The following is a 15,710-nucleotide window of genomic DNA, read 5'->3' as shown; positions in this document are numbered from 1 at the left end:
ATGCTGTATAGACAATCATTCTGTACAATACGATAATTATAATTCTACAACTGTTTACAACTGTTTATACTGCAGTGGTTTGTATCATATCTATCTAATAGACTCCAATTTGTGCATGTAAATGGAGAGTCCTCTTCACACACTGAGGTTAATTATGGAGTTCCACAGGGTTCAGTGCTAGGACCAATTCTGTTTACATTATACATGCTTCCTTTAGGCAGCATCATTAGAAGACATAGCATACATTTTCACTGCTATGCAGATGACACCCAGCTCTATCTGTCCATGAAGCCAGATAACACACACCAATTAGTTAAACTGCAGGAATGTCTTAAAGACATAAAAATCTGGATGGCCGCTAACTTTCTGCTTCTTAATTCAGATAAAACTGAGGTTATTGTACTCGACCCTGTAAAGCTTAGAAATATGGTATCTAACCAGATTCTTACTCTGGATGGCATTACCTTGGCCTCCAGTCACGCTGTGAGGAACCTTGGAGTCATTTTTGACCAGGACATGTCCTTCAACGCACATATTAAACAAATATGTAAGACTGCTTTCTTCCATTTGCGCAACATCTCTAAAATTAGAAATATCCTGTCTCAGAGTGACGCTGAAAAACTAGTTCATGCATTTATTACTTCCAGGCTGGACTACTGTAATTCATTATTATCAGGATGTCCAAAAAACTCACTGAAAAGCCTTCAGCTAATCCAAAATGCTGCAGCAAGAGTGCTGACAGGGACTAGAAAGAGAGAGCATATTTCTCCTGTTTTGGCTTCCCTTCATTGGCTTCCTGTTAAATCCAGAATTGAATTCAAAATCCTGCTCCTCACATACAAGGTCTTAAATAATCAGGCCCCATCATATCTTAATGACCTTGTAGTACCATATCACCCTATTAGAGCACTTCGCTCTCGCTCTGCAGGCCTACTTGTTGTTCCTAGAGTATTTAAAAGTAGAATGGGAGGGAGAGCCTTCAGTTTTCAGGCCCCTCTTCTGTGGAACCAGCTTCCAGTTTGGATTCGGGAGACAGACACTATCTCTACTTTTAAGATTAGGCTTCAAACTTTCCTTTTTGCTAAAGCATATAGTTAGGGCTGGACCAGGTGACCCTGAATCCTCCCTTAGTTATGCTGCAATAGACGTAGGCTGCCGGGGGATTCCCATGATGCATTGAGTTTTTCCTTTCCAGTCACCTTTCTCACTCACTATGTATTAATAGACCTCTCTGCATTGAATCATATCTGTTATTAACCTCTGTCTCTCTTCCACAGCATGTCTTTTATCCTGTCTTCCTTCTCTCACCCCAACCGGTCACAGCAGATGGCCGCCCCTCCCTGAGCCTGGTTCTGCCGGAGGTTTCTTCCTGTTAAAAGCGAGTTTTTCCTTCCCACTGTCGCCAAAGTGCTTGCTCATAGGGGGTCATATGATTGTTGGGTTTTTCTCTGTATCTATGAAGCGTCTTGAGGCGACTTTTGTTGTGATTTGGCGCTATATAAATAAAATTGAATTGAATTGAATTTATAAATTGCACAGTTCAGATTTCTGTATAGTTTCATATTTTATATTTCTGTATAGTTTTCATATTTATATCATGTTCATAGCCTGCACATAGCTTGTACACCCACTACAGCATGTACATACTTATAGTTATAGCATATTCATAACATACCTTCATACCGTGTACATTGTAACATACACATAATAGACCCATATTTTGTACCCTTATACCTATAACAGACCCATTTGTGTAATATATCTACAAATCTATATTATTGCTAATATATATTTTGTAATATATCTATATTATGGCTAAAGCACTTCTGGATGGATGCAAACTGCATTTCGTTGCCTTGTACCTGTGACATGTGCAATGACAATAAAGTTGAATTCTATTCTATTCTATTCTATAGGCTTAAAAGAGCCTAGCTGCTCTCATTCTGCTTTATCAAACTTTCTTTGGGTTACACAACCAGAGAGATAATAGAGAAGATACTTAGACATTAGAGTGTCTTCTCTTCCTCGCTGGCTCCATGACTCTCAGTATGGTGCAGACTGGTTCGCTATGTCTTGCACAAAATCACCACCAAAAACACTACAAATTACTCCCATGATTGTATTTCTTATAAACCCCTGAATCGGGTATAAAAGGAGTATAATGTACGAGCTTATATACTGCTGTTGAAGGCAACATAGATGCACCTGCGTCTTAAGGACGCTGTCTTTGATCCGTTCCCTGATTGGTCCGTTGCTCTTAGAGGCGGGAGCTGTCTGTGAAGCCAAGCACACTATTAGGCAATACACCTGGCTATCAAGATGAATGCGCCTACCTGTCACTTCCTGCTGTCGGTATTTAATCATTTTCACTTTTTTTTTTTTAAATTCTGGGGATAATTTGGCACGTCACTGCCATATTTGAATGATTTCGTCTAATGTATCCCTTGCAGCTTGTGGATCGCGCGGACCACACGTTGCGACCTTGGCTTCATGTTCGGCTTAAAGGAGGAGTAACCCTCCTGGACACCGCTTGGAAAACACCGTTTGGATTTTAATGAGCTGCAGCTTCGGGGGTTGTTTTAATGTGGGCTCATATTGTCGTCTTTGTTTTTACAGCAGCAGGAGGAGGGAGGGACTGTGCCATGGAAAGGTAGGCACAACAGATGTGTTTGTATGCTTTTTTCTTATCGTTGGGAAGAGGTTGATACAGACTTGGCAGCAGGCCTGGCAGTGCGCGCTTAATAAATAAGGCTACTAGAACAGCCGCGGCGTACGACGTCGCTGTCACAAGACGCAGCCTGCGGACACCCGCAAACATGCTTGCGATGCGCATCTTTTCTGTACAGGCGCGTGGATGTGTGTCTCTTTGAGGCTTTTTACATGTATTTCAGCTGCCAAAAGATGTCTGTGTGGTAAAGTGCTCGCTTCAGTGTTGAACTGGCCTAAAGCACAAAATGCCCCCCCCCCTTCTAAGAAACTAACTCGTCACTACCCCCACCCCTGCCTCTGCAGGGTCATATGTAGGGACGTGGCAGCATATACAATAGAGACAACATTGTCGACACACACACACACACACACACACACACACACACACACACACACACACACACACAGGCTAACTGCGCTATTATTACAGTAGTATAGTGCAATACAAAAAATCTGATACTTGCTTTGATATTAAATGACGTTCCTTCTTTACTCTGACTTTCTGTTGGAGTCCAGCTGAGGTGAGTGAGGTGACCAATTGAATGCCATTTTGGTTTAATTAGTGGAAACAAACACTTCTATTGCAGTGACCTTAAACTGTCCCATAATACTGACATGCTCACACCCTAGGCATGTTTTGAGACTGCATAGTAGTAATGAGGTCCACTGTATGCTGTTTAAGTCTTATTTTGGCACATTCTCAAAAAAAAAACTGTTTTCAGACTATTTAGTGAAATAATCTGCTGTCTTCCCATAGTATAAACACATGAATTCTATCTATATAAATAAATACTTGAATAACATTATCAGTGTAATAATCTATTCATTATGGCACTTGTTAGTGGGTGGGGTATATTAGGAAACAAGTGAATGTTTTGCCGTCAACATTGGTGTATCAGAAGCAGGAAAAATGGGCAACCATAAGGTTTTGAAGGAGTTTGCCAAGGGCTAAATTATGATGGCTAGAGGAATGGGTTAGAGCATCTCTAAAACTGCAGCTCACTGTGTGTGTTTCCAGTCTGCAGTAGTCTGTATCTGTGGTTATCAAAAGTGGTACAAGAAAGGAACAGTGGTGATCCAAGAACACAGTCATGGAGATCAAACTGCTGAAAAGGTTTATACTGGTTCTGACAGAAAAATGTGAGAATACATGGTGTATTGCAGTTTATTGTGTCTGGGGTTGCATAGGCACAGACCCATGCTGACCCCTGTCCACTACCTAAAGTGGTAACAACGGGCATCAGACCTCAACCATGGAGCAGTGCAAGAAGGGGGCCTGGTCTGATCTATTTCAATTCAATTGAATTGAATTTTATTTATATAGCGCCAAATCACAACAAAAGTCGCCTCAAGGTGCTTCATAGATACAGAGAAAAACCCAACAATCATATGACCCCCTATGAGCAAGCACTTTGGCGACAGTGGGAAGGAAAAACTCGCTTTTAACAGGAAGAAACCTCCGGCAGAACCAGGCTCAGGGAGGGGCGGCCATCTGCTGCGACCGGTTAGGGTGAGAGAAGGAAGACAGGATAAGAAGGAAGACAGAATATCTGATCTGACCTTGAAAGATATTATAGTGGGTTATTTCACAGTGTTTATCAGAGTAGAGGAACAAACTGTCTCTGCAGCGGCTAGGTTTGGTAAACAGCACTGTAGGTAGGGGGTTCTCAGAGTCCGCCATCATTTCTACTGTCTTGAGCGGGTTCAGCCCCAGATGGTTCTGACGGCACCAGTGGACCAGCTGATCCACCTCCCATCTATACGCTGATTTGTCATTGTTCTGGATCAGACATTGGTCTGATGATGATGGCGTTATCTGTGAACTTCAGGAGTTTAACAGATGGTTCTCCTGAGCTCTTTGCCAGAGGTTTCCTTAGCGTCATGCATTCTATTCATTTTACACAGCATGTCTCTGGTCCCACACACACCAAAGGACACACACTGAACCTTGTTTTTACTTTAGGTTTAAACATTGAGTTTATTTGTACTGATGACATTTTTATTTCGGACCATTGTTGTATTCTTTTTAACCTGTCTTTTCATCTGTCCCTCTCTCCTCACTGAAAAAAATATGTTGTTGGATTTACTTAATTCAATGGTGGACATTTGTTGCACACAGATGTTTTGCTTTGGCAGCAACTTAAACAATTGAGTTAAATTAACACAATTTATTCATGTTCAATAAACCTGTGCAATTTGTGTTGATAAAATGTGACTTAAACATGTTTTGATGAAGTAATTTGAGCTCTTGAAATATTTTAATCCTTCACAATTTTCTCACTTTATCCCAACACCATTCAATAACTTTTACCCAATACTACTTGGTCACTTAAATACTACATGTTATCTTCAAATTACATTTTGCTATTATATTCTAGTATCAAATACACAATTTTCAAATGGAGGCCTTATAACAGATTATATTGTCCTCTTCCAAGATGGTTGCTGGCATCCACCAGTAACCTTTCAAAACAAAATGTCTAATTTCACTGCATTGACAGTAGGTAAAGAATTAAACTGACATTACTCCTCTACTGAATCTATATAAATCAACAGTTAAATAATGTCAGTTCTTCCGTGTTCTCTGGAATCAATCACAGCAAAGAAATTAGACTCTTTCTTTTGAAAAATGTTGGGAAAGAACAAATCAAAACATTCTATTTAAGGCCTCTGACGTCAAGATTCAGTTAAACAACAATTATAACTAAACAATTTGAGATAATGTTAGTTTCCATTAACATTAAATTAGGTTACTGAATTGGCAAACACCTTCCTATTAACATTACCCATTTTACCCCAATAACTAAAGAAATTAGCACTTGCAGGTCAAAACCTTTATTCAAGAGATGCAAAAATAACATTGATACAGTGACTGTCAAAAATTACAGCACTGATCATACTGTGACATCTTGGTTCAAAACAGCACACTTAGAAATATTCAACGTTCCTTACTTCAACTGAATGAAACTGAAAATACCATTTCACACGGCCCATATGGGATATTTAGACTGCATAACTGTTCATGCTACATCTCTTCACTAGTAAAAGAAAGAAAAAATACAAAGAGAAATTTAAAAATGCTGCCAAACAGAGAACTTGTACAGAGTAAAAGGAAAAACAAACAACAACAACAACAACAAAAAAACGGCTCGTCCTCATGGCAGTTGCAGTGTATATAAAAATGAACCCTGCGATCTGTTCCTGGAATTGAGCTTCAAAAATGCAGCAGAACAAGTGTGAGATTTAAATGTCTTCTCACCTAGAGCTGGTCACCTCACATGCATAACAGTGAGCTTTCATTGCAGGAGCAGTTTTGTCTTAGTTGTGAACTTTTCTTGAGAGCTGAGTTGCTTCCAACTCCATTACCACCCTTTGAATCACCTCAAAAGTATAGCAGAGTTGTGATGGGTAACTCATATTGAAGGAATAAAAAAGGTCCAAACAGCATGGCTACTGCAAAGGTCACGTTATCCAGATCTTGAAGAACTACTATACCCTCGATGATGATGCCAACATCAGAAAAGTCATTGCCTGGTGCATCCTCTGGAGACAGATGTTCATTGTGGTTTTCTCAATCTGTGCAGTGGCCTCAGTCAAGTCCTGGTTAAACACAAAACATTTTTTTAAGATTCCCTTTTAAACTCATCTCTTTTGAATCTACCAGTTCTAATGTTAGAGTAATTTAAACCAATGCAAGCAACATAGTAAATAGCTATAGCCAAAGAGTGGCCTGCCATGCTGCCATTCATGGTCTAACAGAGTTTCTAAGAGAGGGTGAAAAACATAATTTTACATTCGTTTTTGTTAGAAAGACACCGGCCCATCAGAAATCCAGGTTTTGTCACTCAGAAGATGTTAGAATTTAGACTTTCAGCCCCACAATTTGGTTAGCTGTTGGTCTTTTTTTTTTTTTTTTTCAAACAAAAGCTAATGTAAATATTGGTGGGATTTTCCTTTGTTCACTAGAATGACAAATTTAAAGTTTTTTCACACTGATGTGACCCCTAATATAGGGGTGGGGCCTCAAGGGCCGGCGGCCGAGTTCACTACCAGGCCTCATGTGAACTTCAAATTATTAAAGAGGACTACTGGTCCTAACCAGTCCAATGAGGATCAAGTGGATAACTAAATGCATTTTTAAATGTTGCAAAGCCACAATCTACTCATAAAACACTCACCATGAACTCCTGCACCAAGATGTTGCAATTGTCTTTCACACAGATGCGGAGCACTTTGATGAGGGACTCCCTTCGAGCATTAATGTCATCCTAAAGTATTATAACAAAGAAAACAGAGATTTGTGAACTTTTCAGTAGCACAGAAGAAAATGATCCCAGACAAAAACTTAAACCAGTCAACATGCAACACCAGCATCTACAAAGCAATATCAAAAGTTCCTGTTTGACATCAACTTTATGGATATATAGTTTCCAGAACATTTATTTTTTTAAAAAGATCAATTTTTCTCAGTGGGCCAGTAAATGCATGACGAAAATTATGGCATCCTTTCGGTGGAATCAGTACTCACAGGTAATAGTTGACTGTTTCAATGGATGCAGCATAAAAATCTTTTACTGACCTAATGCAATACATATACACTTTGTAGTTAAAGAATTTTAAAGTTCTTACTGTCATTATGGCAGCTACATCCTTTAGCTTTGTGCCCTGTTCCCCCGATCACTTTGCAAACACTTTCAGCAGACTGTCAGAGAGAAACTCAGCTCCGTCAGAAACCTTGACTGTAAAGGCATGGTTGGGATGCACTGGAATGCTGCATTTCATCTGAAATGACATAAAATTATTTTGAAATAACAGCAGGCACTGTGCTTGGTTAATAATCAGTAATGTTTTGTTGAATAAAAACTGTGCTTCCAGATCTTATGGGATTAAAAAAATCCAAAGGTGTTTATTTCTGATTTGCAACCCAAGAACCCACAAGTTACAACCTCATTTTAGTTCAAGTGTGCATTAATGTGAGTCCAGTAATCACCTTTCTGACAATACATACAGGTATAAGTTAAACCTATGGCAGATTTTGGATTTCTCAGTTGTATTAATAGGGTGGTCTATTTGAGTATGCATGCACCTAATAATTATAAAAAACCTATTATAATTAAGTTACAGAAACCTTAAGCGAAAATAGAATATACTTTCTTACCATAACACCTTGAACCCACAATCCATCAGCTGACTCCTGGTGAAATGCAGAATAGATGTGGTCTCTCAATGTGCATCAACAAAAACAAAAACAAAAGGACAGCAGGTGAGGGCAGGAGGGGTAGGGATGTAAGCTAGCATAATACCGCTGATGATATTAGCTAAAGCTGTTCAATGTCCAAAATCTCACTAACACCACGGTGCAGTAAATACACAATGTAACTGAAGAGTCAGTTGACAAATCTATTCACACAGAAAACCAAATTATGTTATGAGTGCCTCGCAATTAGGTTTAATGTGATATTACGGCTCTTGTGCCAAAGACAAATTCAAATGAAAAAGCGCCAATTCTTTGACAACAGATAAAACAGCAAATAAGCTAACGGCTCTTTTTTAGCATGTTACATGGCGGCACTTTAGACGTTTAACTACATTTGGCTGAAATATGGTAAATATTAATTCAAAAAATCAAGACATACCAAAAAACGTAGAGTTGGCTGCTCGACTTGACTGAGATGGATGCATTTTTTAAACCACGATCCAAAGCCCGCGAGATGAAATCACGCGTGGTTTCACGAGATTTAACGTTGCTATCTTATTGACTTACTTCACCTGAACATGATATGAACAATTTAATACACCCTTTCTGCATATCATGTCGTTTTTACACTATATAGTAACATTTATCTTTAAAACATGAGGCAATTGTGTTAAATACATGCAAGATGCTTACATAAATCCAAGAGATGGCCAGTCCCTTTTTTTCAGTGCTGTTCAACATGTGGTTAGCTCTCGCATCTTAAATTCCTCTACTGCTGTTAAATTTTCCGTTGCTTTTAATTTAGTTTTATCTCCTTATAACGATGTTCATCTTTTAACAAATCTTTTTAATAATCATTCTCTTTCTATTTTAGACAATGTTTGTCCTGTCAAAACTAGACTAGCTCCAGTTTCAAAGTCGTCCCCCTGGATAAATGACAGCATTCGCTTCTTAAAGTGTTGCTGCCATAAGGTTGAGCGTTTATGGAGGAAAACTCATTTGCATGTCCATCTCCTTCATTTAAGGGACCTTTTAGTCTCTTTTAACACTTCAGTTCGAGATGCGAACTAAGTTCAGACTTTGTGTCTAAGAGCAGAGGTAACCCCAAGGTACTATTAGACACTATTAGTGATATTGTTGCTCCTGCTCCATCTGCTGTCCCAATTTCATTAAATAGATTTTGAAAAATTTCTTTCTTTCTTCGTTGAAAAAGTCAGTAATGTGAGGAATCTCTCCTTCTGTGTCTCTGTTGTCAGCTCCAACTCAAGCTAGGCCTGTAATTTTAGAAAGATTTTTACCTGTGTCCTTACCAGAGCTGGTCAAGTTAGTTGATTCGATGAGAGCATCCTCCTGCTCTCTTGATATTTTACCTGGATCTTTGTTTAAAAATGTCTTTCAGTCTATCGGTCACTGTGTGCTTACAATTATCAATACCTCACTGATTTCTGGTCAGGTCCCTGTTAATATAAGAATGCTGTTATTCACCGACTGTTTAAAAAAAAAAACCTAAGCTTGACGCTTCTATTCTCTGTAGCTACAGACCAAATTCAAAATTATCGTTCATTGCTAAGATTTTAGAAAAGGTTGTGGATAAGCACCTTATAGCTGTTTTAGATGAATACAGCATTCTGGATAAATTCCAATCTGGCTTTCGTAGAGCTCACTCTACTGAAACTGCACTTCTTAGAGTCTCCAACGACATTTTGATGAGATGTGATGCAGGAGAATGCTCCGTTTTGTTGATGTTGGACCTGACCTCCGCCTTTGATACTGTGGAACATCATATTCTTCTAGATAGGCTGAGACACTGGGTGGGTATATCAGGGGCTGCTTTGGACTGGTTTGAATCTTATTTGCATGAACGATCCTTTTCTGTGGCTACCTCTAAGTACAGTTCATCTTCTATTTTTCTTGCCTATGGTGTAACTCAAGGTTCTGTTTTGGGGCTTTTATTGTTTTTGTTGTATTTCCTTCCTCTTCAGCACATATTGAGCACTTTTAAGGGCATTTCGTATCACTGCTATGCAGATGATATTCAGTTATATATCTCCTTTGAGCCCCAAGATGTTTCCAAGCTACAGATTTTTCATAGGTGCATAGACTCCATTAGAGGTTGGATGGCTGGAAACTTTCTTCAACTAAATGAGGAGAAGACTGAAGTCCTTGTTTGTGCTCCTTTTTTTTTTTTTTTTTTCTTGCCTGTCCCGTTTGGCTCTCTTGCCATCAGAATTATTGTCTAAAGGCGAAGAAAGATGCCCAATGGATTTACTTTACCAAATGGACCATCCCAGCCTTGCCATAATGGTCTATTTGATTCACCTTTTATTGTTTATTTTATTTTATTTTCACTTGCTAAATACGGGACAGACTTGACTGGGAAAAGAAAGGGGAGAAAGAAAGAGGGAAAGAAAAACAGCGGACAAGAGGGACGGGGATAAAGGGCAAAAAAACAAAAACCAACAACATAAGCAGACAAAAAATACCAATCAATCACCTGGATCACCTGTTGAGAAAGGAAAAAAGAGAAAACAAGCAGAAGAAAAAGAGAGCAATATAATAAACAACATCACGATGATCTATGGGAATATAACAGTAAATACTAAATATTAAACATTATTGTGCAGCACGTAAGATCGACAGTGCACAGTGTGCTTTGAGGTAGGAGCCAAAAAGGGTGTAGTTTGTGTGTGTGAGCACCTGTGTGTACACCTGTGAGCATGAACGCGCTTGTATTTAAAACGTTTCTTCATGTAATGATCTGCTAGAGGGTGTGGGGGGGGGCCATAACCCAGTCCTCCAAGGCATGAAGCAGGTATGGAGGAGATCAAAACTCCAGACATCCAGAGGCCCCCAGAACACAAGAGACCAAGGAAGACCAACAGAGGGGCAGCCGCGCCACTGTCCCAGAAAGAGCTGAAGAGAGCCCCAGATGAGGGGTCACTCCGCAGCCGCGGAGCAGAAGCCAGGGGGGGTTGCAGTGACATGCCCGTGAGCTCCGCCGGCAGCCAGCTGTGCCTGAGTGACCGAGCCCCAGGCCGAGAGGCTGAGAGTACCCCACCCCTGAAGTGGCCCGAGCGAGCCCCAGGCTCCAGGCCCCGATAAGCAGCCACCAAGGAGTGAGCCGGTGTGTACCTGGGCGCCCATCCCCGGACACAAAGAACCACCAACGCACCGATGTCTGAGGGCGTCTGCCACTGGCAGGTGAAGTGGTGGGGAGAGATCGGCCTCCATACCTTAGAGGGCCTGAGATGTCCCCAGAGAGGTGGCGTCTGATACCCAACCTGACATATAGACACAGACATACAGGGATTTGATGTTTTTTTTCTAATTCCTGAATGTTTTTGTTTTCTTCTTTCTTTTTATGTGATGAGAAAGAAATTATTTTACCTCTCATCACAGCTTTCCCTGCTTCCCATAGAACAGATGCTGAAGTTCCGGGAGCATCATTATAGTCTAAATATTCTTTTTTAAAATATTTAATAAAGTCTTCATCTTTAAGCAGTGATGTATTAAATCTCCAGTTTTTACTTGGCGTAGTATTATTCTTGTGCATTAGTGTTGAAGATACAGGAGCATGATCGCTGACAGCTATAGGGTGAATCTCAGTATCTGAAATGTCACTCAGCAGTGAGCTGCTGACCAAAAAATTATCCAGATGAGAGTAGGAGTGATGGACATGTGAGAAAAAAGTATATTCCTTACTGGTGGGGTGAAGGGAGCGCCATGCATCGCAAAGACCAAAGTTGCTCATATACAGTTTGATTATATTTGTGGACTGCCAATTACGCCGAGTTCCTGCTGTATTGAGCCTACCCATTTCTCCATTTAGTCCAAGGTTGAGGTTGCCTCCAAGAACAAGTGTGCCATCTAAGTGTTCAGAGAGTGCACTGAAAAAACCGTGAAAGAATGAGGGATCATCAACATTTGGACCATATATACGTACAATACATAGCTTTTTTATCAAGTATAGATAATTTAATGATTAAGAATCTGCCCTTGTTTGTCCTCCTAAAAAAATTGTACCTAGTATTATGGAAAACTTGGGTCCACTTGCTACATTTGCCAAACCTTCTATCAGGAACCTTGATGGTACTATTGACTCAGCTCTGACTTTGGACGCTCATGTTAAATCTCTGGTCTGCTCCTGTTTTTATCACTTGAGAAACATTGTTAAGCTGAGTCCCATTGTATCGCGCTCCGAATTAGAAATTGTCATTCGTGCATTTGTTTCATCTCGTCTGGGTTATTGTAATTCTTTGTTTACTTGTTTATGTAAAGCCTCTTTGAAGCATCTGCAAGTTGTTCAGAATGCTGCTGCAAAGCTTCTGACCAAGTCTTCCAAGTACTCCCATGTCACACCCCTCCTGATTCAGCTGCACTGGCTCCCTATTAAATTCAGAATCCACTTTAAGGTTTTGACCTTGACTTTCAGGGCTCTGCATGGACAAGCACCAACATATATCAGTGAAATTTAACATCCATACATTCCCAGCAAGTCCCTGAGGTCATGTGATCAGGGTTTGCTGGTTGTCCAGCACACAAGGCTGAAAACAAAAGGCGACATAGCTTTTTTAACTGTGGCCCTCAGACTGTGGAACTCTCTCCCTTTGAACATGAGATCTGTGGACTCAGTGGTCGCTTTTTAAAAACAAAAAACAAAAAACAAAAAAAAAACAGCTAAAAACTCATCTTTTTAAACTTTCTTTTGGTTGATTTTGATTTTTATGTTTTGGCTTCTGTGAAGCACTTTGTGATTTTTATCTTGAAAGGTGCTATATAAATAACATTTTACTTTACTATTTGCCCATTACGCAAACTACGGGAGATCCAGACTTGGGTCTGTGATGTCCTTCAGGTAGCTCAGCACCATACGGGGCAGAGAATATTTCCTCTAATGTAGAAGGGAAAGAAAAGGAATATGCAAACATGGCGAAATCATTTAAAACGTGATTATCTTAACTGGACCTTCATTAATCCAGCAAAAATCTATGGCAAAAATTTCAGATGCTGGCCAAGGAGAAACAGAATGACAGAACATTGTCAGAATAATATTCTCCAAACGTAACATCCCAGTGCACTTCAGACTCATCAACACCCTTTGACAAAAACTGGCTCATCACAAGGGACAGACTCATACCGTAAGCGGTGAAATGTCTTCATGAACTAAAATGAAGTTTGGTTTTAGGACCATCATAAAGTATTGTATCAGAAATAGGGAAAGGTTCCCTTTCATACAACTTGTACGTCTAAATGTCCAAATGTTTCAGTCTAGCCTTGATTTAAACTTTGATTACCATGCAGCTACAGAGATAGATTAGCCCTCTTCACAGAGCGGTGTTACCTGAGTAGGATGCATCAGTCAGCAGAGTAGAAGAATGGGTTGTCCATTTATTGTATATATGTGTGTGTGTGGTTCTTAGAATTCTTGCGGGGCAAATATTTTATTTTCTAAAAAGAACACAAATGACTTCTGAGCTGTTGCTATGGTGTAGAGGTAAAGAAATGTTGTTAAACGCCAAACAAATGCATAGTAATAAGCCATGGTGTGGGGGAAAACTTTTGAAAGAACACCAGATCTCAATGGGGAAGAAATTATGCTCGATATCTATACTCCTATGGATCGGGTCATGTAAGGAATGAAAGGATGCCACATTGTTTGATCGACCTACAGAGGGGTGAATTCAAAGATGCCATGAGAGTTAAAGTTCAAAAGTCAAAGTGTTTGTGGTCAGTCTGAGTATTTCATGCTCCTAATGGCAGCCAGTGTGCTTTTGTCTAATATGTAGTGGTCTGTGTCCCTCCATGGTTATGCCTTCCCAGACCATCACTTATCCACTGGCAAAGCGGTCATGCTGACACAGGGTCTTATTGGTTTTATGGTCAAGCAGAGAGTGTGTTCACTTTTCGCTCTACTCAAGGGCCTGCCCGTTTGCCTGCAGTGAACTCTATTGTCAGATTGAGGCAGTGTACAAAGTATGTGCCACCACTGGTCTGTGAGCCACTGTTGCTTGTGTCTTGTGTGGGTAGTAGAGCAGGCCAGTGGTGGACCTGGCCGACCTGATATACAGGCATTTGAATACTGTTAAGATGGAAACAAAAACTCAAAGTTGCTTTATGTCTTCTGTTTGCAGGCATGGATGACAGGTTATGTGTGCCCCCCAGCTAAAGGCCTCAGTTGCCATTACCTGTGCATCCATTCAATCCCTCTGTGAGCATGTATCGCAGGAACGGGCTGTCGGATGGTACTAGCATCAATTCAGTCACCTCAGAGGTAAGGACATGGTTCTACAGAGATTATTGTTTGTTTGTTTATTTTTGTTTTGTTTTTTAATAATCCCCAAGTACTGTTAAAGAGAGCAACATTTTTTTTAAACAAATCCAAACATGCTAGTTTTATAACGGATGCTTCCATTATTTTGCTTAGCACACAGAAACAAAATTATTTAAAAATAACCCCAAAAGCTACAAGGGTCAAAATTATTAGTGTCCCATGATGCTAATAGCCAGTTGTGTATCCTTTTTGCTAGATAACAGCCTGCAGTCTCCTAAAAGAAAATCCCAGCCCATTCTTCTTTGAGGAATCTCTTAAGCTCCTCTAGATTTGATGGTCTTCTGGCATGGACCTTGGCTTCTAATTCACCCAACAGATTTTTAGTAGGATTTATGTGAGGACTTTGTCCAGGGCTAAATCAGAATTATCTTTATTTGTGCACACAAACAAGGGATTTGACTCTGTCCTCTCTGCATGCAACACAAGGCTTTGTGATACCTTCTCAAGTAACAGTTCAAACCCTTGCAAAACTTTATATATATATATATTTAATACACACACACACACACACACACACTATATAAGTTTGTGTATATATAGTATACAAACTTGCAAAAGCTTGTAGCTGCCTTGTAGCTGCCCCAGGGCAGCTGTGGCTACAATGTAGCTTGCTATCGCCAGTGTGTGAATGTGTGTGTGAATGGGTGGATGACTGAATGTAGTGTAAAGCGCTTTGGGGTCCTATGGACTAGAAAAGCGCTATACAAATGCAGGCCATTTACCATTTACCAGGCCATAAATATGGAAGAAATACCTCAGATTTAACTTCATTTTTACAAGCTTTGAGCATCAAGTTAAAGCACCTCATTGCTCAGCAATGGTTTGTGTAATGGCTCAATTTCTTTTAAAAAAAAGGTCAGTTTTTCAGAGGGCTTAATAATAATGACACTGGTAATTTTAGTTGGATTTCTGAAATATTTCTACTACAGGTGCAAATAGAAATAATTGGTGCTTTCTAAAGAAAAATAGTATGTTTAGAATTGATATGTTGAAAATCCCTGGTTTTGTGTAGAAAAACTTTCATACGGGGGTTAATACACGGGATGGGAGAAAACATGATGCCCTAAACATTATCTTATGCGTGCTGTCTCTGAAATATAAAATGTATCCAACATTGTACTTTGTAGTACAAAGCTGGTGGGTTTATTTGTTTGTTTGTGTTTAATGTGAGTATTCAGTTTATATTTTGTATGTATTTTTTATTTGATATTTATATCAAAATGTCATATTATGAAATTGTTGTTATAACAATGCCATACATTTGCTGCTGTGTATGAATAACAACAAAATAAGCCCGGGCATGTCTGAGAGTCAGAGGTCGTCAGAGGTGCACATCCCCCTGCCAATGACTTTTGAATACCTAAAAATGGATCTACTTCAGAAAACTCCAAAGAAGCAGAATATTTTGCAAAATATAACAAACAAAAAACAAAACAAAACTTTCTGCTAAATGTGGAATGTGGGAAAACCAAT

General features: G+C 39.7%; 1 protein-coding gene and 1 long non-coding RNA gene across 3 annotated transcripts in view; one reads left to right on the top strand and one right to left on the bottom strand.

The window, feature by feature from the left end:
• The first annotated feature begins 2,300 nt into the window (after window positions 1-2,300).
• The window catches only part of LOC146666525 (ras-specific guanine nucleotide-releasing factor RalGPS1-like), a 92,577-nt gene continuing 79,167 nt past the window's right edge, over window positions 2,301-15,710 (top strand). Inside the window, exons 1-3 of one of the 2 annotated variants that reach the window (XM_085414629.1) lie at window positions 2,301-2,348; window positions 2,451-2,650; window positions 14,038-14,177. In XM_085414629.1, coding sequence (XP_085270755.1) covers window positions 14,121-14,177 — 57 coding nt within the window. In that variant the 5' untranslated portion in view covers window positions 2,301-2,348; window positions 2,451-2,650; window positions 14,038-14,120. Of the gene's footprint in view, window positions 2,349-2,394; window positions 2,651-14,037; window positions 14,178-15,710 lie in introns of those variants that run through there. The other variant, XM_085414630.1, reaches the window with a different exon arrangement.
• LOC146666527 (uncharacterized) lies at window positions 6,109-8,517 on the bottom strand. The gene is made up of 5 exons (XR_014912440.1): window positions 8,346-8,517; window positions 7,868-7,931; window positions 7,339-7,491; window positions 6,888-6,977; window positions 6,109-6,309 (listed from the first exon to the last, which is right to left on the bottom strand). It is a non-coding gene; the product is annotated as an uncharacterized LOC146666527 (long non-coding RNA).

This window comes from Rhamphochromis longiceps, linkage group LG7 (assembly GCF_057381845.1).
Source record: "Rhamphochromis longiceps isolate RC_006_pf linkage group LG7, R_longiceps_female_GT1.1, whole genome shotgun sequence".
NCBI classification, from domain to species: Eukaryota; Metazoa; Chordata; class Actinopteri; order Cichliformes; family Cichlidae; genus Rhamphochromis; species Rhamphochromis longiceps.
Note: the sequence above shows the minus strand (reverse complement) of the source record. Positions and strands in the feature narration are given on the sequence as shown.